At 37.1% G+C, this 24632-nt stretch overlaps 2 protein-coding genes across 2 annotated transcripts; one reads left to right on the top strand and one right to left on the bottom strand.

The window, feature by feature from the left end:
• The first annotated feature begins 14470 nt into the window (after positions 1-14470).
• On the top strand, positions 14471-21901 carry LOC141906478 (putative UDP-sugar transporter protein SLC35A4). Its single transcript, XM_074795783.1, has 12 exons — positions 14471-14562; positions 15127-15204; positions 16401-16437; positions 17730-17821; positions 17915-18020; positions 18270-18434; positions 18774-18832; positions 18947-19009; positions 19095-19242; positions 19646-19736; positions 19820-19881; positions 20357-21901. The coding sequence occupies exons 2-12, from the start codon at positions 15188-15190 to the stop codon at positions 20546-20548; spliced, it is 1032 nt and encodes a 343-aa protein (XP_074651884.1). The 5' UTR covers positions 14471-14562; positions 15127-15187; the 3' UTR covers positions 20549-21901.
• A 198-nt stretch (positions 21902-22099) lies between these two features.
• On the bottom strand, positions 22100-24335 carry LOC141906477 (ZZ-type zinc finger-containing protein 3-like). The gene is made up of 2 exons (XM_074795782.1): positions 24205-24335; positions 22100-23981 (listed from the first exon to the last, which is right to left on the bottom strand). Exon 2 carries the CDS (start codon positions 23752-23754, stop codon positions 22351-22353), a length of 1404 nt encoding a protein of 467 aa, XP_074651883.1. The 5' UTR covers positions 23755-23981; positions 24205-24335; the 3' UTR covers positions 22100-22350.
• Positions 24336-24632: the final 297 nt, after the last annotated feature.

Below are 24632 nucleotides of genomic sequence, written 5' to 3'. Positions count from 1 at the left end.
CCGAATAAGAAAAAATCTCCTTTTCGAGGCTAGGACACAAAGAACTGTTAAAACTGTCTAGAGCGCTAGAAATTACCTACGTACAAGCGTTATGTATTGTCTTACCTGCCTCTAATAATCCGAATATGAAAATGTAGAGTGAACAGAATGTTTATCGTAGACCGTGGGTGTCAAGGTTTGAAATTGTAAAATACAGTGTTGTGACTATACTTTGATTACGTAAGGAACGTCAAACAAAATGTTGTAACACGATGTAAAGGAGACCAGTGTCAATCGTCATACCTTGTATAATACAGATTTCATAGAAAATATGTTTTATTTCAATTTGTATCGATCAAAAGGTAATGATTGGTGTGATTGTTGGCATGCATGTAATAGTAGCAAACCAAATTTTAATTTTGATAGAAGCAAAAGGCAACTCATATGTATCCCATTAGTATTCAGAATATATACTCTTTTGCATTTGCAAGTACGAGTTGGAGCATCTACCACTAACCTTGAAATCAGGATTATTTCCGGAACTTTTTGCCGTGCCGTCTACAGTTCTCCATTCAATAGTGACGATATTGCGTAAACCTTGCGACCGAACGATCATGAGTTTTACAAAACCAGTTTCTTCAGCTACTCTTATCTACAACAGAAACATTCAATTACTGTAGTCAGAATCAGTTCTAGAAACATGTGCAATATATGTACAACATTATTCATGTACAAATCAAATATCAGACCTGCTACCTGAAATATTTAATTATAGTTTCCATCAAATTGAGAGCACTGTAACATCAAAATGAGTAGTTTAATTGAAAATGAACTGGAAGTCATTCGGATTCGGAGTATTTTGATGTTTTTGGGAGTATTTGACCTCTCAAAAGAGTAGTTACTACTCTTAAAAGAGTAGTTACTAGTCTGGTCTGAAATATGCTTGTCACTTCAAATCTATCACTAAAATAGCATTTTGACAACAACTACCGACAACTTAATCAAATTTTAATTCAACGAACCTGAGGTTGTTTATCGATAGGCTGAATAACTGATCCTGGTACCGGGGCCGTAGTGTTCTCACTAAACTGAAGCAATCCATATGGAAAATCATTTTCGGCAATCGTAATTTGGGTGATCTGTTTTGCGGGATCGATGCTCGCACCACTGGTGTTTGTAGAACCGATTTTTTGGTCAGCCGATAACGCAGATTTCAACACAACGTCGAATTTCTCAACGACTTCAGGAATATTATCATTAAAAACTTTTATGTCGAATGTCTGAAATCAAAGAGGACAATTCTAGCTATCAAGAATTTATGTATATATGCATAAAGGTACAGGCAAATGTCGATTTATATCGCAAAACTATTTTATCATAATCCGTAGTTCCTACAGTTACACAAATCACAATTTTTCCCAAGTTTTTCCCAAGTATGGCTAATTTTTCAGTTTTCCTAAATGGAAATGATTTTCAAGAGAAATTGCTGAAGAAAGTTAGCCTTGGCAAATGCTATGCCTGAAATTTAAATCAATTTCCCAAATATTTCCTGCATTAAAGGAAAATTTCTAATTCCCAAGTATTTCCAAACTGGGAAAATTATTTCAAAATTTCAAAGTTTTTCCCAATTTTCCGGTACAGGAGGAACCATGAAAATCGATCAATTAAGAAAGAAACTTACCTTCTGTCTTTCTCCGGGTAAAAATGTGATAGTTCCCGTATTATTAACAAAGTCAGTCTCAGCAGCGACATCTATCTGATTCGATAGAGTAATCATCCAGGTAACTGTCACCGTATCGTGGTTACCTCGAGTTCTAACGACAGTACACATTAGAGTATCCGCTTCCGTAGTTGATACAGCCGGCGAACACAAACCATTGAATCCGAACAATCCATTCGCATTGTCACTTTTCAGTACTAGATTTCAAGAAAATTCTACATTTTCAAACAATTTCTTTAAAGATTGTTTAAAGTTATTATCAAGTACTCACTTTTCAGTATGCCGGCATAATTAACCTTAGAGATCCTAGCCCCGCCTTTAGCGGATATCAGTCGAACCGAGAAAACCTCGTCATTCTCCTCCTCGGTATCCTGCACAGACGACGTCGAGATGTATCGTTTGCTGACTTGTTTGTCAAAGGTAACGTAACCCGATGTCGCAACTAGATCCTTACGACTGGGCATCGAGTAAACTTCAGCTATTTCCCTGCAAACAAATAAAACAACATTTTTAAGAAATTAAGTCAAGATACAGAAGAGAATAATCTGTTGTTTTGCTCATGACTGACCCAGCTTCAAGTTTTCGACTGAAGAACAGAAGATCTTGCATCAGACCAACAAACTTCTCGGTATCGTTGGGCGACGAAGCTCCCACATAAAACTTGCCACTACCATACTGCACGGTGAAAACACCAAGATTGCTGAAATGGAAATATTTGCCATGATAAAAACACTATTTAATCCATTTTTATTGTTCATGTGTGGTAACTTTTGTCAATATTACCTGCTGCTTATTTTCCGGCCATCTAGATACATAGTACCGACACCACCACCAACAGTCAATATAATATTATGCCATGCCCCATCAACAATACTTTCAGTAGCAGTCAGTGCTGTTGTCTGAATATTCTGCAAAATTTGAAATGACAATTCGATCAAGATGCTTATCTTATGCATACCAATTCATCTGTATCAAAAGTCACATGTTGAAATACCTGATTCCCAGAAACTGAGTACATATACGTAACAATCAACTGAGTTGCTGTTGTCATAACTTTGATGCCGAAGTATAATCTGTCATTAGCGTCAACTTTCGCGACGACGTATCCTTTGGTAGTGAGAGTTGGCTGTATCCAAACACTGATAGAGAACCCATTTATGACATCAGTAGACGGAGGCTGAGCTTCAGCAGCTAGTGTACAAAATGCACCTAAACCAAAGAGAACCGTTCAAAGACTCAGGAACTTCATTCCCAAAGTTACATATTGACAAATCTATTGCATATGATGCACATGCACATGGAATATTATTGTTCATGTACATTGATGGACGAGCATTTGATTTTAAAGATTGCTTACCTTGTGATCCATTGAAATCCAACACAACAGTGCCCGTACTCGGACGTGCTTTAGCCGGAGTAGGTTGCAAAGCCGGCGCCGGCGAACATAAGAACAGAAGGTCATAGATGTTTGGAAGATTTGATCCTTTATCGGAGAATATCATCCATACAGCTTGCACGGACCCATACAGCCCCATAGCTCGCTCGACAGTGAAGTTTGCAACCGAACTCGTCTGTTCGCCCGGGTAGTAATCTTCGGCGATTGAAAGTTCGCGAGATTGCGTTTGGAATCCGATCACACCATTTGGATCGTCGTTTTGCGTGACAATAATTTCAGCGATCAGATCTTTCGTATTCAACACTGCTAATGTTTGGTCGGTTTCATTAACGACTAAAACGCAATATTTACAGAAGCGAAACATCATTTCAACATTCTCTGCATAAATTATGTAAAACGTTAAATTTGAATATTCTTACCCGTAATGTTATCAAGCTTAATTCGAAAATTTTCTTGAAATTCCGGTATGCCGTCTGCAGCCGGAATCAGATTTAATGTTTTCAAGTCTTCGCCCTGCAGAAACGTGACCGATCCAGAAACCGATACGAAGTCCACGTTGTCCGGTTTTAGTGGAATCGAGTTGTTGTCACAAATTGAATAAGCAATCGCGACAGCGCCAAACTTTCCACCCTCGCGTAGAATGCTGAAAGAAAATGAAAATCAACATGCTTTAGATGAAACGACCATGTTATAGAGGAAAGAGAAATGAATGCTTACTTAAAAGTTGCTGGTTTTCCTTCTTGAGTTGTCACCGACAGCGGAGGAGCGAATTTGAATATTCCCGCCGATACGTCGTTCGGTAGAATCGTGACGGTCGCGCGTCGAACTCCGAACAATACGACGTCGCCGGTCGGTTCCGAAAGATCGACGTAAAACGATTCGCGTGCTTCGGGTAATCCATCGTCGAGGATCGTCACGTTGATTACCTTCTCGGTTTCACCGGCAGCGAACGTGACAGTGCTTTTAACAATCGGCGTGTAATCGAGAGTCGTGGAATTCGCCGATCCATCAACCGTTTGATAGCTAACCGAGGCCGTCGTCGAAGCATTGCCTTTACGCATGATTGTCAAACTCGCGATACTGGGTTCAGCAGTATCGATGTTAAAAGGTTCTGCAAATTTAATACAGCTATTCGATTAAGAATTTCTCATGGACACGGCACAATTAAATTGTTAGGGAATAAAACTTACCTTTGAAAGATATCGCGTCATCGTTTTGGCGAATGATTATTTGAATTGTTTTCCTGACTCCGACTTTTGCACCTCCAGTCGCTGCAGTTAGTGTTAATACATGTACTTTATCAGGTTCTGGTATCTAAAATAACATAGAAAGAGAAATGTAAGACCTATGATCTATTAATTGAATCATGCTAAATGCAATCAAGATTGTTTGCTATCACTACTTCCCAAGGGAGAAAGAAACAAAATCCCAAAACTGAAGTAGCCTACATCCAGAATCAATGTCATGTTATCGTAAAGTTATTGCCAGTAGCCTACTATGATCAAACCTTTACCATAGTTTCAAAAAGTATTTTACAAACCTTAACTCGTAGTTTTGAAGACTAAACAACAAAATAAACTTTAACATAGACAAGCTTAAAACTTTTAACAAACAGTACCGGGTACATATAAGTCAGACAAAATCATTCTTGTTTGATTATTTTTACCTGATCTGGGACACTTTGTATGGTAATCAAAGCGGTCTTTTGTTTATCTTGAAAAAGGGCTGATCCAGTAACAGGAGTTAGGTCGTTTGTATTCTGATTGGACAAGGCCCATTGCGCCGTTACTTGGCCGAACGTTCCGCCGCCGCGAACCACTGGAACTTCAGCTACAGCTATTTGTTGTCCTTTACTTTCAGCTGGAAAAATTAAATCCAGGAAAACCATGTTCGCTTAACCCTTTAGTCACCAGTTATTGGCACATAAGATTCAAATGTATTAAATACCTATTGAAATTGAAGTAACTTGAGGATCAAACTCCAGTATACCATTAGGATCATTACTCGGTTGAATGGTGATGTTTATTTTGTTACGAGCTCCAACAGTGCCTGGTGTACTTCCATAGGGTTGGAGAATAAGTGAGAAATTTTCCGCTAACTGAAATATTCAACGGTAAAAGTAATTAGAAATAAATCCAAGTTTTATGCACTGTAATAATGATGTCACACAATATCAAAACATGACCGAATGACTGACCTCTGGAATCTGGTCTTCAACCGATAAGATGGTTCCGTTCTTTTCAGTTTCGCCCGGTTTGAAAACCAGCACGTCTTTCGCACCGTAGAAATCTTTACTTCCATCCGGTGTCATTCCGTACAGGACCGAACGAGTGACCAGCGAACCTCCGGTTCGAACGACGCTTATAAAAATCGGCGTCTGACCCTCCTATGAAATATAACGATGGGTAGATTGATGATAGATAAAAAAGACACGAGGGCGTATTTTGGAATTTTCAAAGGGTTGGACCTGAAAATTGGAACAGGCACTTGATTTGCAAAGGTGAACACACTGCAGGCGCAAGGCATTGGCACAATCATTACAAATTTTAAAATTGTACAAAAATTCAGGGCAAAGGACTCTTCTGGCCTTTTCAGTGCCTATGTGGATTTAATTTTCGTTTCTAAAAATTTCTTCAGGAAAAAGCAATTTTTCCAGACGTTGTGAAGGGTCCAGCCACATTAAAGGCATCCTTGAGTCAGCAGGAAACGGTTTCTCAGAGAAATAAGAAATACATCACTACGAACCTGAACGCTGTACGTGTTTTGCATAGCTGGACTGAATTGAAAGATTCCTCCTGGGTTATCGTTCTCGCGGATGATGATTTTAACTTGCGTCGCACCGACTCTCAGTTTTTGCACGGCCGATGGTTCAGCAGACGTCAAAGTAATGTAAATCTCTTCATTCGTTTCCGGAACGTTGTCCGGCATAATGGCAACATCGATGAATGCTTCATGATTACCTGTTCAAAAGTGCAATTATGATGAACTTATAAGATAAACTCATTATGAGAATCCGAAGGTGATAAGTTATCTTCATTCACTTACTAGAAATTAATGTTACCGATCCAGATGTGGCTCCCGTATCTTGAGCAGTCACATATTGAGAATTTGATCCTGTTGGTACCATTGTCCAATAGACAATCGAGTCTCCATTAGTACCAGCTCTAACTATCTTAAGTTTCAACTGTAAATTGATTCCATTTTAAAATTCAAAATACTTTGAAGTGACAACATAAGTGACAACATGTTTAATATAAACCGGGCTTCTTGAATCTCGAAGCTAGCTTTATAATTCCAAGGAAATCTTTTCAAATTTACTAGTTAAATATAACGATTGATAATTAGAATAATTTCTTACCGATAAAGGTCCTGTTGTTGGTTCATCAACTACGATATCTTTCGTGCTTTCGAATCCAATTTCGCCATTTGCATCAGCAGCAGTTACATTGATCGTAACCGATGAAACTGAGCCAACCATAGGGCTATTATATGGACCCAAGGAAACAGCTGAAAGGGCAGAAATATTCACGTGTTAACACAAAATACCGCGTAGATAGACGATTCAAGGGATTTTGAAGAAAATACATACATGTTAGGAGTCGGACTGAGAGGATCTTCATGGTGAAATAGGAATTCAGACTGAGGAAGGCAGATGACTTAATCTGCATGACAACCGTCCGCTGTGAAATACCATTCGCAAATACGATAGTGTCGTTATATCCATTTAACAGAATATCTGAAAATCAAATTCATCATTTTGTAGAAGTTAAGCAACGAAATTGAACTGGTACATACATATACATGCTATCAAATTAGAAATGTTGCCACTGACCTTGGATGGAAATCTTATTAGCCGATGTCGAGGTATACGATACCGAAATATTTGCTTCAACTTCGCCGTTGAGTCCTCCAGTTCTTTGGAAAGAAACTTCTATTTTCCTTAATTTCGATTGCTACAAATAAGATAGAAAGAATTTCAAGCTACATGATCGTATAGGTAATAATTTGATGATAATTTCAAGAGAAGAAAAGACTCCATCAAATGAAATAGTTAATAAATCGACTAAGATATCAGCTACTCGGTACTTACAGTTGAGAGTTTTTGTTGATTGTTAGGTCCGAATTCAATGACGCCGTACATAGCGTCGCTATCCTCGATGATCAAACTACCGTGAAACGGATGTTCAACGCGAGCGCCGCCCGTTACGCTCATATTCAACAACGAGAATGTAAACAGTTCGGCCGCCTCGGGTAACACGTCCTGCATGACGTTCAACGTTATAACTTTCTCTCTCTCTCCTTGTAGGAATGTCACGACGCCGTTAAGCGGGGTAAAATCAGTGATGGAGACGGTAGACGCAGCAGTAAGCTGCCATTTAACGGTAACATTTCCGAATACGCCGCCTTTCCGTTCGACCGTAAATGGTCTCACGACTGATGTAATATCCTCATTCACGCGAACAACAGGTGGCGCTCTCTGAGACGACTTCAGCATGATCACTCCGTTATGATCGTCGTTCGGGTTGATCATGATCGTCGTCTCGTTCGGAGAAACTAGAACTACGTCGCCGATCGTGTTCGCTAAGACGACGCTGAACTTTTCCGTGTTTTCGGGTATCGCGTCGGGTTGTATATAAACTTGGATGACTTGTTCGCGGATTCCGGGATCGAAACGCACGGTTCCGTTCGACGCGACGAAATCTTGACCATACACCGCCGAACCCGAGAGTACGAAGTAATTAACGGTGGCGACATCTTTAGCCGGTCCTATCGGAGTAATTGTGTCCGCCGCCAGACCTCGATAAACTAAAACATTCACCGGCACTGTACCGGTCTGGGCTTCATTGACGATGTACACATCCTGAAAATGAATAGTAAAATAATAAAGGCCTGACAAGTTTTCAAACACCTTAGACCGATTTCTTTAATATTTTCATGCAAATCTACACACCTTGCCCAGATGAATTGGAGCGTCATTAAATAGTATGATAATTTCCGCTGATGGCTTATCGATTCTTGCACCTTGAGTAGCTAGAGAAAGGTTCACCGAATAAGTTTCATTTCCTTCGGGTATCTGAAAAAAAATATCCAAACATTGTCACGTTCACTATTGACCATATACTAGCGGTGTTTGTCATAAGCGGCGTCCCCACGACTACTTCAGTATGGTACTGAGCAATCATACGGCTGCATTATTCAACGCCTATTTATTCAGTACCGTACTGAATTACCGGACTTACTAAGTGTGGAAACTGAATCCGCACCCAACATTTTTAACATGAGAAGCCACTAAAAAGAATGAAGATATATGGGCGGTTGTATTCACATGATTTGACGCTCAATTTTAACAATATATTTCACTCACATTAGCTACATTTACAGTTGTACAAATGTAACATCAAATTGGTAATTCAAATTGCCATTTGGTTAAGAATGGTTAAGAATGGATTTGAAATATACACAAGAAAACGATGATGGAAACGCCATCTTGAAATCACCCTCAATATCGGCATAACTAAAGCAGGCCAAATCATGGTGAACACAACTCGCTCTGTAAGTGCGGTATTCTGGCAAATTCAGCACCACACAAGTATGGTACTTCAGAAGCCCAGGATCTCGTGTGAATGTTGCTATAGTATGAATTCACTTACTAAATCTGGTTGAATATTGAGATCAAGACTCTTCTGTTTTTCTAGTTCGGTGAATATGATAGTGCCGGATACTGGTGCGATATCATCAGTCACTGGCCCTGTGTCTCCAGATATCCGTGTAACCTACAAAACGATAATGCATTCATCTAATCAATAAACAGATTTTCAAATACTTTTCCGAAATGACGATTTAGAATTGGAAGAGATAGTTTATTTGGTCGTAAACAAGGATTTACCTGGAAATTTAAGATGACCTTCCCGAACTGTCCGCCAGATCGTTTTATAGCCAATGAAACTGGTGCCTGGTTCATATTTTGTGGTTCAGTTACCACAACAGGTGAAACCTAAAAATATTAACTCTAATAACTGGATTTTTCCGAAACATTCAAATTGTAGAATCTAAGGAAACTGGACAAGAAACACTGACCACATCAAAACCAAATACACCAAATGCATCATCATTAGCCTGTATGGTGACCGGTACGGTCGGTACATTACCGACAATCGCTGGACCTAACGTTACGCGCAATTGAAACAAGAAAGTTTCTGCTTTTTCCGGCACGGTATCATCGGTTGTGGTCAACGTCAAAGACACTTCCGTAGTCGTGTCGCCTTTCTTGAAAACATGGGGCTGACTATTACTGACGAAATCACTCGTATTTTGCGGGCCCGTCAACTGAAGAAAAATATCACGTAAAAAAAATCAATACCGTAAGTATAAATCACACGATGAATAAAATTGTTGGTATACTGATTAGTTTTAAGCATACCTCAACAACTACGAAAACATCTGCAGCGGGAATACCAGTTTTTCTTATCTTAATCGAAAATTGTGCCCCTTCTTTGACAGTGATGCTGGAGTCCACCATATCAACAATGACAGCGGCTTCGCTTAACGAGCAAACTACCGCAATGAGACAATACGATAGCACCGATAGATTCATCTTCATCCTGAAATTATTCAAAAGAAGTCAGTTTTTTATGAGATTCCAGCGCGAAGAAGTCATGGATGACATTTTTAGTCAATTTCCAAGACGAAACCGTATGTCTAACAGCAATTTCCTTCTCTCATCGGGAAATGAATGCGCAATTAATGAAAACATCAATATTGAATACAAGCAACCAATAAAATTCACGCGCCATTGGGAAATAAATCATATCATGATGATTGCTTTACTGAACAGGGACATGTTCGCTGAAACCAATATTCATTGTTATCTTAAACTCAGATTTATAGGCGTCCACTCATATGTAAATGTCTTCAAAAACAAAAGCAGGCCTGTTTTTTAGATTTTCTTAAATACTCAACAAAACAAAATCATTGCTATGAAATAATTTTCTTATATCATATCCATTTAACCAAAAAATCATTGCTATGAAACACTTTTCTTATATCGAATATCCATTTAGCCTGATAGAATTAGATATCTCTTAATGAACAGATTTTTTTACTGATATTGATTTCTAACGAATTCTATTTTTGATGTATAATTCTCAGTACACATGAAAAGCTGTTGTTATCGCGGAAAATCTTGTTGGTGACAGGTTGACTTTTACAATACTATCAGTATATAGAACAACTCTATACACATAAACATCACCATTCCACTTGAAATCTTCAAGATTAATCATAAAACTTGATATTCCTTATTTGATATTCTTGACATTCCTTTAGTATGTCAATACTAAAAGAAAGTCAAAAGTTTTAATAAATAGGTTTTGATCAAAATATTCTCATTTTTTTAGGGGGATCTTTTTCATATATCTAACAGCAAGGTTCATCCTTCAGGCAAGTAGAAATATCATTTCTATATATATATAAACAGCTCCAATCATGTTTTTCATGTCAAACTATTGATTAAAAACTCCACTTTTACTTTTGTCGACAAGTACAAGTACCGGTAATTATCGGGTTGTCATGACGACACCGACAAACAGATATCACTACACTCACTTAGCCAAGTTTTTCTGAATTTTCTGCATGTGAGTCAAAACTGTATTCAAACATTTACTAGGTAAATAATCCTGCAATTGTGCAATATGCAATACTTTGCTGCAGAGAAAAGGATACCAACATAATGCGTATCATTATTTACCATCAAAGAAAGCCTTAGGTCTAATCACAGACAGCCTCTTATAGTTTTGATATTTAGTTTCCTTTCTGAAGAAGGTGCTTAAGGGTACCTTCCATATTTTGTTCTTTATGAGGGTGCCATAAAAATATTTTATTTCATGTTTCTGTACATGGTTTTGTCTGAAACTTTCTATAAAATTAGTTTCTCTTGTTGAAAATATATATGTTGGCATATCCGTTTTGGCGCACTTTTCGGTTGCCCCAATTGCACTGAGTTATGGATGGCAGCGTAAGGGCTGCAGATTCAGACTACTGTTGATGTTAAACATGAATTTCAATCAAATTGAAAATCTTAATCCTAATCTTGCCAAATATCTGTTTACTGGTACAATATTTCCAAGGCAGAGAAATTAGTTCATTTTTTCTGTATGAAATGTTTCTTAATCAAGTTGGAATTCATCCTATAGTAGTATAATTGCTGATTTGTATGTTTTTTACCCCCAACTCTGATTCATCAATAGAATCGATAGAAATCTGATTCATCAATAGAAACGATAGAAATCAATACATATTGGCTCAAAAATCAATCAGTCCGATCAACTTGATGTTAAACAGACCGTTCTGATGTTTCTTTTTATAAAACATCCTTTAACCTAAATATTCCAATGGCGCTTGACTTTCCAAAAATTCGAAAGGTGGGTTATGAAAACAAGTGGAAGTGATAAAGAAATAAGGCACATAATATTACTAATAAATAGGCCTACCCAGGAATGAATAAATGCTTAAATATTAGTTGAATAAGGAAGAAGTATCCTACCTTGATAGTTTTTCACTTCAACCAATATCAAAAGCACATTTTATTTGAATAATGGCAACCTACAAACCGTAAGACAAATGGCATTAAATATATTATATCGAATTATAGAATTATATACCATTGGAATTATTTTTTGAAAAAAAATCATAAATGATTAAATCACAGAATAAGAAGTAGATACAAGAGAGAATGAAATATACCTATCAATTTTTTATAGAAAACAGAAAGGCAAACGCAAAGAGAAAAAACTATAGCCTAAATCAAATGATTTTCACTTTGACTTTCAGTACGTACAATAAATATTCTGAAACATGAAAATTTGATGTTAAATTCGGAACATCGTATTTGTAATGTAGTAATTCAGAGACGGTTAGTAGCCCTATAGAAAACCAGTTGAGGAATCGTGTTATAGACATCTTCAGATCACAATCATAAATCAATGCATACTATCAATATTGCATACAATACTTAGACCTGTGAAGTAGCAGAGCGCGCGCGATATATCGCCGCAAAAAATTCCCTTACATACGCCTAATAAAACCATAACCGATCATGCGTATGAATCTTAATAGAATAATTACCCCAGTGAATCGTCGGGATCGTGGAGTCAAATCAATCATTAATGAAACTCACCGGTATATGATTCCGGGACACCGTGTTCGGTCTAAAGTGGCTTACACCGTGTCTCAAGGAAATCAATACTAACCATACGTATACCTCATCATTTAATCATTAGCCTGACTTTGATGGGTGTTGCCAAGTTACCGACGCCGCTACTGCTATGCCGCCGGTCTCTTTTCTATTTTCAATGAATATGGGACTGTGCTAGAGAAGTTGATAGATAACACGTGCCAAATTTTTTTTTATTCAATAATTCACTTAATGTGAACATTCAGATGGAATTTGATTAATTGAAATAATTGAATAATCAATCCTCAATTTGTTGTATTTGTTGTTTTGAAACTTATTGAGAATAAAATATTGAATTGTTTGAAAAAGCCGAATCAAAGATGAAAGGTTTATATAATTTTAGTGGTGAAATTAACAGGTTGAATTTCTACCGATTAGATATTTTTGCAAAAATATAATTTTTATAACATTTTTATAAGAAATAGAGAAAGAAATTTATTTTCATTTACACGGAGCATTGCCCCCCCCCCCCAGAAATTTGGAAAAGTGCCCTTTCTGCAAATATCATTGCTACATATATCCTTTAGACATGTCCTTTTTGGGTTTCTCTGCCCTCCCCGAAGTTATATTCTAGGACATCATTACAAAGAAATGATGTAATGGCTAAGACAAGTGTAACACAGCTAAAGGCCTGTTGTTCAACCGGGTCCAAAAATGTGCAAAACTATGAACCCAAACTGATTAAAGTTTGGAAATCTATATTCTATGCTATAAAAGTTAATCGAAAAACAAAATAGATTTTCAAAATAATATTTCTGATGCATCAAGACTATTTCATTCCCTTTAAGAACCTTTTACCTTTAAATTATGTTCTCTGAATAATCCAATTGTAACTACTTTAAAGTATATAACATTCCCAGTCTTTAGAACCTTGTTCACTATTTAAGGTTCCCGTTGTTCTATGCTGCTCTGAGCTGTAATTTCTACTCGTTGTTTGTAACACATACCATCAATGTTTAATGAACCGCCCTTTATAACTGGAAAGTGAACAGACTGTGACTACGTGAGGCTTGTTATTCACACAGTTCCAGTAACACCAGTAACACCACGCCTGTTGTTTCTTTTGCACTTTCTTCTAACAATGGGCCATCAAATTTGAAAATGCTACATATGGCATTTTTATTCCTGAAGATGACTATAAGGATATAGTCTAAACGTTGAATAAACTACTATCTCAAAGTTACACTTTCGGACTTTTTCCCTATCATTGTGGGATTCTCTCTACATATGGCATTAGTGATTGTTAATGAAAAGGTCTAATAGGAATTTACATAAGTAACTTTGTTAGATTTATCACAACTCACACAAACAATGTCCATATGCAAAAATGTCCTACAATTCTGATCCTATCTGAAATTTGGCATGTGGTATATCTATGCCAATACCTACAGTCTTAATTTGACATTTGGATTTTAGCAGACGCTTAATTGAATATTTTTTTGAATAGCAATCACCTCTGAAAATTTTCAATATTCATCCGTTTGGCATGTGATACCGTACAAGGTTCTAGCTCTTTTGACTCCAAAGGGCCGCTGTTGCTATAGGTCGATGAAACTTTACAACAAATCGTCGAATTTGATTATGTCTTACCCATTTCTAAAGCGAAATTTGAAGTCGTTTGGCAAAGTCTTCAAAGTAGTTTGAGACGGAATTGCATTTGATGAATGGAAATGGTAAAATGTGAAAACAGATTGTCATGAATTGATCGAGAGTGAACCTGGACTGGACGCTAGATTCGATTAGCTCTTCACAGAGCCAACTTATTCAACCTATATATTCAAACCGGATTCACACGAAAGGAACGATAGATGTAGAATTCTTACGGCTACAGAAAAGGTTTATCATTTCTAGGAGTTGGTGCCCGGTCCATGCCCATGAGCTCAACCCGTGTCAGTGGTTTGCACTCATCCAGCAAGTTTAAATTTTAAATTCAGTGTTCAATTCAGTATTAAATTAATGTACTGGGGATGCTATCTACTTGCAGGAATACTGGGTGCATTCCCATTGTTTGTTATCCGATGTATCTCGCTCAGGCTGCGGACAAGCTCGGCATAAGAACAAATCGGAGCAACCCGCTATTGGAACCAAAGGTCTCTCCCGTCATGGATATAATGTCAGCCATACCGGTACTTAGTTGGTGGCGCCACGATACAGTAGTCGCTTACGGAGCAACAAAGATTGTAAAACTTGACAACTTCGTGCACAGATCATTTTGACATTTTGATGGAGAAAAAGGTAAAATAAACACCATATATATTTTGTAGCAGTCGTTGTTATGCGTTCCTCATGTTATATCGAGCAGCGTTTTACACCAAAAATGGCTAGAGTGAGGGGGAGGGGAGAGGCCTAGACGAGACAGAGAAGACTCGAGCTAAAGTTTAGTCTGAATACCAGTCGTTGTTACGGTTCCGTACAACGTTGTTTCAGGAACAACGGCTAGGTACTAGACTAGCTAAAGTTTAGTGAAGCCACCCCACAACACAAGGCAAAAAAGGGCACAGTTTTATAGACTCTGGTGTCAAAAACCCTACCCAGGGGTTAACTCAACTGAAAATGAATGAGTTAGCCCCCGGGTTAAAGTTAAAAACCAGTCTATAAAACAAGGCCCTAGAGACTGTGTTTACGGATTGTGAAATTAGTCCGTTTACGTAACTCAACTGGCCTGCGGTGTAGTTTTTTATAGAATTTTATTGAAAAGGTCACAAAATACCATTGATAAAATTTTATAGGCCACCTAGTCTAACAGAATCTAAATCTGCTATTTCAATTTTGATGTTTATTCTCAAATATTTCTTTCAGTTAGTGATTTTAGAAGATACTTTCCTGGCTACAAAGGCAGCTCGAGACAACTTTATTCAAAATGTCTGAAAAATTTAGGTTAGTATTATCTGTCTAGTTCTACCAAGCAAGGCTTTTACTATTTCCTGCTTTTGACTCAAATTTGTAGCCTAGCTAATAGACTTAGTAATTGTCATTGGCGGATGGATCCTGGGTCAAAGGAAAGGGGTGTCCACTTATTGAGTTATCAAGATATTGAGTGCCTTATTACTCCAAGCTTACACTATCATGTATATCATATTTTTCCAAATGTTCGAGCTGAATTTTGATTTTTCTTCAGAAGATATTCAGTCCAGAATTCTCAAAGATGGAATTTATAAAGGACCTCAAAATTCTAGGGGCAATATCTAGACCCCCACATTTACCCCCTCGGTCCGCCTCTGAATTGTACGTGGTCCTAGGGATCATTTGTAGTAATTTCTACATTAGTATGTTCATGTTACTGTGGTTAAAAAGCCCGGAGGTTTATGATCTTAACCCAATTTCAAAAGCCAGTGCATAAGCCGATTTATTTCCCTTGCAAATATCTCCATGTACTGACATATTTTTCTGCTCATTTGGAAAGCACCTAACCTAATAGCATTTTATTAAAATCGGGCAGATATTCTATATTACATCAGGCAGTATATTCATTATACTACATAGCTGAAAAGCTGTCACCCGTTGCTGTAACACATGTGCGCCATGATTCAAAAGAGATCTCAGATTTCTTTTATGGTAAGATTTTTTTCTACCAGCAGTGATCGCGCACATACATTTATGATTTCATACGTAGATCCAAGCGATCTCGTATCGTCCGCTGAAAAATAACCACAGATTAAAAAAAAACTGAACAAACAACTCATACAATGAGTTCAACTAAACAAATTTTGTCCGTAGATTTTCTACTTTTAATGTTAATACCTTGTCATCAGAACCTGTTGCCTACCCCCAATCAGTGTAATTGTCATTCATTAGAACACTGACAATAGGTCATTGTACTCGTACACTAAATTATGAAGTGTAAGATAAAATTCAACGCATTTTATATTTTTGTGACATGTGCAACTGTTATTGTTTAAACTGCGGTGTGCGGTTGCATATATCTGATGTGACCAGTCGGTCGCATATGTAGGCTTATATTGATCGTTGAAATGCCACATCGATGCTTTAATACTAACCGTGCTGTAAGGAGCAGACGTTCAGCTTTTGTGTCGTCGATCAAAAGTTGTCTAAACTCTGTTTACTGGTTACAGCTACAGTCTTTCGCGGATTATGGAAACGAAAGTACAGGTAAATTTGTGTATCTTCGCATTCAGGCTTCGCTTTGCTATGATTTCTATTCTTTCGCTGAGTTTCATAAGTTTTCAATCCGTATTCGATGCAAGATAATTGTTCCTGTTATGTTGTATCTGCATGATCTCAACAACGAAGTAATCAAAACCATATCAACTGGATGCCTGAGTTAGCATTCAAATCTGTCTCTATACCCGGTATTTATATTGCATTCTATTGCTGTGCATGAACAAATTGAATTTTATGTTACTTTCCTAATCATGATAACCCTGTTGATTTTATTAACAACATCATTTTTATTTAAATCATAATAGTTCTGTAATCTGTAATCACTTTTACTTAATAGTGATATTTTTTCATATCTTAGATTAGGGATTGACCCTCTTGCTTTTTTGATTGGTAGATTTCGTTTGATTTGGCTTCCCTTACAAACCGATTACACCTGCCGGGAGCGAAACAGGGGGTTTGATTTTGAAGTACAGATTAAGTTGCGTGATCAGCGGTCGAATTTACAGAATTTTTTGGGAAATTTCAATTCCGCTTCATTCAAACAATCGCCCAAACAGCCCGAAGCGGCAAGCGACTGATTGGGGTATTTTATCCACAATTATTATCGTAATCGGACCACAAGATACTCATCAGCATGTACAGTTACTGGTTGTTTTATCATGCAACCAGGGACAACAGTTGATTACTATCATTTCTAATGAAAAGAAAAACGAATCGACATTAGTTGATCTTCGAAGATAATTTGCGATGGGATAATCAGACATGATCATCAAGAGTTAAACGGGATGTTTGTGTACTGACCATTGTCACCAGCTGTTGCTGTAATAACCCCCAGCGCAGCTGTCGTCAATAGATACCAGCTGTTGGCTCGTGCCCTGGCTCTCTATCAAGGCTGGTCTATCGAGGAGTATTGATTGAACCTTGTAGTATTGATTTAGTTGCTTTTAGACCACTCCATTGTTAATCGTGCACAATATTTAATAAAATGATTCATAACACAATCGCAGCAAAATCTGCGCCTAATCAAGCATGATAGCAGATTTTAAATGATGCTTTGGTTCTTAATAATTTTGCCGATCATATAGATTGGCACTCAGATAGTTCAACCCAGGCAGTGTTGGATAAACCAGTACCGGTACTGGATTTACAAATACATGTAGATTTAGAAATATTGAACCCTGAAAATCGTAGATTGTGAGATTTTTGTCAGTGTTAGATTGGCTGTAGATTGATAGTGCCCGTGTTATATGATGATCATTAGAAAATATATTTTTCTGCAGCCAGATGATGTGGAGAAAGGTCAAAATGAACTCATCAAAGAACCAGTGAAACCATTCAGTCCATTAGTATGGAAACTACTGTTACTTGTCGGGTAAGATATAGAAAATACGATTCTGAAATTCCCCGCTGATTCTGTCCACTACTAAAGAAAATGCTTCAAAAAACTCGCTGAATTTATTTCCAGGGTAATTCTATATGGCTCGTATACGATACTTGTACATTTGTGCGAAGTCGATGGAAAAATACCTTTCAGTTCAGCGTCACAAGTTTTATTAACAGAATTTTCGAAGGTTAGTATCAAGATTTTTACGGTTTGAAAAATTTTCGTTTTCACATTTCATGAAGTAGTACTGTAACAAGCAGTGTATCTAGCCTGAAATATCAAACATGTGTCAATTTAGATCAAGTATAGCCAGCCGCTGACAAATGATTTTTATCGTGCAATTACAATCGATCCTCGTGTTTCTTATTCAGTCTATGAATGCAGAAATATACGAATCATGTTAATAGAATTTATATAAGTTTATTTCTTATTTCAGCTGATGCTCTCCATATGCATGTTCATTCCAGAGGCTAAAGCACACGGCTTTACGATGCCAACCTTACGTTACGCGTTGCCTTTTTCTGTTCCCGCTGTTTTGTACCTGATCAACAATAACCTCGGTATCCACATGCAAACTCAAATGGATCCCGCAACGTATCAGGTAACCTGCTAAGGCACCATTCATTTATTACGTGCGCGTGAAATTCTGATTTTCTAACGGCACACACTACCCCATCCACCCCCCCTTTACGCAAGCATACGTTCATTTAGAGCCACGTATGTAAGAAAAGACCAAACTTTGGCCGTGCCACAATTACGTTCAAATTTTGCCAAAAATCTGAAAGATAGGGAATTTGGATATATAATTTGAATTAAAATGAATAAATTGTAACATTTTGTCTTATATCATGGGAATGTAAATGGGGGAAAATGACCCGTTCATCGTCATAGCTCACCTTTTCCAGTTGATATCATCAAATGTCATTTTACCACTTTGTAGGTGCTCGGTAATTTTAAGATCCTGTCAACTGCTTTTTTGTACAGATTAATCATAAAAAGGTTAGTTGAACATGAAATAAATTCTACCTGGTAAATGTAAATTGTTATTTGCAATGGATTTAAAAAGTTTTGTAGACTTGTAGCTTACGTAAGCCATTATTTTGTGTATTTTAGACCTATTTCACCGATACAATGGGTATCGTTAGGAATTTTGGCTGTAGCTGGAATCTGTAATAGGTAACTGTCTTGCATACCAGTATTATCTGTCTGTTTTATTTAACATCTGAATGTACGATTATTGACTTGTTTCGTACTTTTCCAGTTATGGTGGTTTACAAGCGAAACCGCTAACTTCATCAGCCGGTGTCGTACATATAACACTTCAGGGATTAATAATGATAAGTGGTTACTGCTTTATATCTGGAATGTCGGGAGTTTATTGTGAATATGTCCTGAAGCGTCATTATCAGGTAAGTCTGTTACGATTCTCAGTTAGACTAACAGTATTTTTGGTTCTCCGGCTTCTGTTACGAGACCCTTATTTTCGTACTGTCTGCATGTGTGTCTTTCAGCTACTTAGCTTCGTTAATAGTGGATTGATCTTGATGAAACTTTGGTGCAATGTTAGAATGAGGGACTAGTTGTGAAGTTGTCCTGACAAAATTTAGCCGTTGGCCCTAGATACATCATATCTAAAATGCAATGGGAATTTCAGAGTTGTCTCATGCATCTGATGCATACATCAGTGACAACAGATTCGAGCCTGAGCCAAAGAACCATTGTCACCTATGACGTGTAATTTGATTTGAAAAAATTACAGGTATTTATATATTTTTATCATCTTGTCCTGATGTTATGTTCTCCCATTTTCAGATGTCAATACATATTCAGAATGCATTATTATATAGTTTTGGTATACTGCTGAATGGGTCGTCGTGGTTTATTGGTGTAGTATCATCCGAGGGTAAGTAAACGCACACTGTTCGTGTCACTGTTGTTTATTGAATCAATTTCATACGTCTGATGATTTAATTCAATGTTTTTCAGATGGTTCGTTTAATCTGATAAAAGGATTCTCTATTTATACGTGGGCGATTGTGATAAGTCAGGTTAGTGTGTATAAAGTAAACACTCTCATCGAAGTAGTAATAATGGCAAAACTTCAATTTGCTTTTTATTGAAAGTACAAGTTTTTGCTTCTACAGTGGAACCTCGTTACAACAAACTTCACGGGACTAGAAAATATGTTCGTTATAACCGATAGTTCGTTCTATCCAGTATGAAATTAATTAGATTGTTTTACTTGGGACGAAATTCTATATTTGTTTTATCCGATGAATCATAGTATCCGAGTTCGTTATAACGAGGTTGCGCTATAGTGCCTCGTAGCTTTATTAGATAAATGAGTTGAGATGATGCACTAGTAGCGATAGCTTGTATTCTTCAAGTTTACTGAAGTACTACCAGTCTTCATGTTAACTGACTTGTCACCAGGTTAACACAGCTCCTCTACCACAATTATATGCAGTATGAAAAGATCTGTCATCTTGAAACTTAGTGTAAATGTTTATTTCTAATTTTCAGACATTCGCCGGTTTGATAATGTCAGCAATAATGAAACACGCCAGCAATATCACTCGCTTGTTTTTGATTTCAACGGCGATGGTCGTCACGACGATTCTCTCCATGATCATATTCAACTTACAGCTCAACACCTATTTCTGTATATCGTTCGTGCTGGTTATCGGCGCCCTCGCCATGTACCACAAAACATAACCGATGCAAATGCAGACGATTCTTTATAAGTTTTAACATGATCAACACAACTATTCTGTTACAGTCAACCCCCGATATACTGCCACCCCGTCTAATGCCAGGTTTTTTTCTGACAGACAGCAGTACATCTGTATTTTGTCTTGGAACTAAACAAAATTAGACCCCCCCCCCCCCCCGATATAGGGCCGTACTCTCTTTGCCACCAAAATAATAAATCACTGATATCGGAGTATACTGGGAATGCTTATTCAGGCCCTTAGAGCAAAATTATTTTTCTTTGCCTTGTGGTCCGTATTTCTATAATATTGTCAACAGTCTTCCTCAAAATTCATTGATAAATTAGTAGACACAGTTAATATTGTTTTAATTTAATATTCTAATGCAAGAATAATGTCATATCATTTAAGTACAATATTTGGGACATATCTATTGATTCAGCTAAATAAAATTCTATATTTGGCTATTCTCCGTCTCAGTATGAGGAACAGATGAAATCCAAGATGTGACTCGACAAGAGTTGAGACCAGGGTTAGCGCATTTTAGATTTTATAACCCTAAGCACAAATCTTCGTAGTTAGATGCTCGATCAACTGACTACGATCCACTAGCCAAATATCTAGTGTTTATTTGACGTGATGCATAAAAGAATTGTTATAAGCTCTACAATTATTACTGTAATTGGATAAAAGGGATCTTATTTTCATAGTATAATTCTTAGTGTTGAAAAATTGATTATTTTAAGATGTGTTATTTATATTGATTATGTGTGATATCATGGCAATCGTGTTTTCTTCTTTGTAATGTTAAGTATCCACAATCCTATTTCTTGCTAGAAAATCATGATTTACTTGTTTTCTTAGACCTTAGAAATCTCCCTAAACTTGCGTGATTTGCATTTTTAATATCAGTCCCGATTCAATGAATTATTAGATTCCACATGTGAAAAAAAAAATAAAAAAGATTAGACTGGAGATTGTATATTTTTTCAATTACTACAACACAAATCAAGTGGTTTATCAACTTGTTTCAGTCAAAAAGCCTGGAAAAATATCGCATTACATGTTTATGTACTTATTACCATGTGTATGAAATTGTTAGTCTTCCATGATGCGTACAGTAGAACTCGCTCAATTTGGATTTTTTATCCAGATTTTCGATTAATTTCAGATGAAATATTTGGTCCGATTTAACCTGGAATTATGTAAACTTTATTATTCATAATTCTGATTTTACTTTCACCATGTGATTTTCGGAGAAATCTGGGTGAAGTCCATAGTCATCTGAATTAAGCGAGTTCTACTGTATTTTGATTCGTATATTTTATAAGGTACAATTTTAGGTGTATTTTTGTGGCTTGGTGTATCTATCCAAATAGTATTATAATACTTTACTTTATGTTTGTGTATTTATTTATTTTGATGAACAAGACTAAGTCGCGGCCAGCCTACTTTTTCTAGGCTTCTGTATACCGGTCCTCTATACAATGTACTTAATAAAGTCCAACACTTCTAGAGTATTTGCTTTTAATTTTTTCTATCCAAAAACCATTTTTAGGAACAAAAACTATTTTGATAGCAATAGATATTTTAAACCTTTCGTCAAAATTAAATCGTTTTATTTATTCCTAGTTGTTCCATTTATATGGGATTAATTGGTTTACTTGAAAGAATAAATTCAAAAACATTTGTATATCAAAATTTCTTTCAATTTGTTGAAGTTGTTTGATCTACTCCATTTGAAACAGTAATCGGAGCGACTTGAACTACTGAGGATTCGACGTAACACAAGATTATGCGGCGCGATCAATGTTCAGTCTCACAAGCAGGCATATAGTTCGGGTCCAAATAATCGTATCCACTCGGAGTCAGTTTAGTATAATCCATGTCGATGGCGAGTGCTGGTGTCGGTCTATGTACAGCTTTGAAGCGATGAGTTGCGTGGTGCGAGACTGTTTCAAATGAACTGTGGATACATTCTTCACACAAGTCAACAGTTGAACCCGAAGGACAATCCGTGCAAGTCCACCGTATACCGATTATTGGTTCAGAATCGCAACGATCGCATTTGTAACCAATGTGCTGTAGTTGCTGTGAATTGGAACTTGTTTCCGTGCGTATTTTCTTTCTTTTCAATTTTTTCAGTCGCATTATTTCTGTATATTCGTCGGATGCACGCAGTTCGACGGGTATGCTTTCATCGTCCGACACTGATGCGTTTTCTTGCCGCGAATCGAGAACCACTGCCGGCTTAATATGAGAAAATGATTCATCAAATCTATCATCATCGTTATCATCATCCTCGTCCCCAACGCAATCATCATCGGACATATAAACAGGAGGATCGTATGATTGCATGAACGTTGATGGTTTCCAATAAAAACGATTATGCTTTTGATGTTTGTGAGTGGTCTTCGCAGTATTATGCAATATAGTTAATTTACTGGGAAGTCGCCCGGGTATTGGAAGACCGGCATTATGAAGTTTCACGAAGTATTTCTGAATTCGACTTGCGACCTGCTGAGTGGTCCTATTACCCAGAGCGTTAGCAATTTTCTTATACCGGTTCACTTCGACTGCTTCAGGTGGATACTGAACTAATAAGTCTTCCAATTGTTTTTGTTCATCAACCGTCCATAGCTTATTAAAAGTATCCGATTTATCTCCAACTTTCACGCGACCGCGAACTTTCTCAGCGATAGAAGAATCATTTGAAATAGAATTTGACGCTGTCGGTTTCAAATTGTCAAGATTAACGCGTTTTCCGCGAGTTTTCACTCCGCTTAAACTCATATTAAACTCTGCAGCGCAATACGTGTATTCATCCCACGCAATTTTTGGTATTTCTGGAATGAAAAGAGGTTTCGGCAAACCTAAATCCTCTTTGTTTTGCAGTCTTTGTACGAATACCAACGGCTCTTTCAACGCGGCTTCCTCGCTGTCCATCAATTTCTCCAAATCGGTCAACGCTTTGATCCGCTGCGATTCTAAAATCGCTAGAGTTTTCAAGAGTTTTTGATAATCCTTGTTTCCTTGAAGAGCGCAGTGATCAGTCTCGAAATAATATACACCATTTGTACAGTCAGTTTTTTCAATATTTTCACCATTTTTTGGACTAACTCTTCCTTGTTGCATGTAGTCTATACCATCGATTATAAATCGATCATCAGAACTACTCGTACTACTAGCATCTTCTCTTCTACTATCCATAGTAAGTAACAATAAAATCTTATCCGTTAAAATCAATGCTAGTAACTATACACGGATGTCTTCTCCCTTTGTTCTTTTTTTGCTGTGACTTTTGGTTGATTATCCAATTTGTTACTGTTCAAATTAAAGTTGACCCATCAATCATAATATCCATTCCCGATGTCCATTGTAGATGACAGGACACCATATGCAGTAGTTGCCACGGCCCTTTTTTTGGACTTTTCATTCTAGAAAGGAAAAATATAATCATATTAGACAGTATTCACTCACTTTATAATGAAAACTGTTTTAATTGCAATTACATTTTGTGTTGTCCTATTGACACTGCATATGCTGATACTTTTATTCAAATTTTTGTTAACTTTTAAAGCAGTCAATAAAAAAGATTTGAATTTCTAAGCATGAAGTCAAAAGATTAACGTTATCTGATTTAAAGTTAGTTGAACTCACCAGCTAAGTTTCCAACTTAAGAAACAATGATAGACATCGCATAAACCGTCAAGTATCAGAGCTCAGACCAACAATAATACCAAAAGTACTGGGGTGAACGGAACACAGGGATTGCGGGACACTGATTTCACCTACCGTAAGGTGCTGCCGCTATACTTATCGCTAGCGGATTTTTCATACACTAATATCAAGCTACGTGCCAAGGTTAGATTCATCTTAGTGTATGAAAATTCCGCTAACGATGAGCATAGCAGCAGCACCTTACGGTAGATGAAATCAGTTTCACCGCAAATCCCTTTTTTAAAAATTGTAAATTTTATTGTTTGTTTTTCTCTCAACCTGTGTAAATAGCCTGTCATGCTTTCTGTGAAATAAATTTGAACTTGAACTTGAACTTGAACCTTATAGTATAACGCGGAGTTAGGACG

The sequence above is a fragment of the Tubulanus polymorphus genome, chromosome 5 (assembly GCF_964204645.1).
Source record: "Tubulanus polymorphus chromosome 5, tnTubPoly1.2, whole genome shotgun sequence".
NCBI classification, from domain to species: domain Eukaryota; kingdom Metazoa; phylum Nemertea; class Palaeonemertea; order Tubulaniformes; family Tubulanidae; genus Tubulanus; species Tubulanus polymorphus.
This window is presented reverse-complemented; position numbering and strand designations above follow the sequence as displayed.

Bases quoted from the DNA above. Each gene is read 5' to 3' on its own strand.
- LOC141906477 (XM_074795782.1), bottom strand. From the start codon at position 23,754: ATGGATAGTAGAAGAGAAGATGCTAGTAGTACGAGTAGTTCTGATGAT.
- LOC141906478 (XM_074795783.1), top strand. The intron at 16,438-17,729 runs GTAAATTTGTGT...ATTTTTCTGCAG, and splicing joins TTATGGAAACGAAAGTACAG to CCAGATGATGTGGAGAAAGG. The intron at 19,882-20,356 runs GTTAGTGTGTAT...TCTAATTTTCAG, and splicing joins GGGCGATTGTGATAAGTCAG to ACATTCGCCGGTTTGATAAT.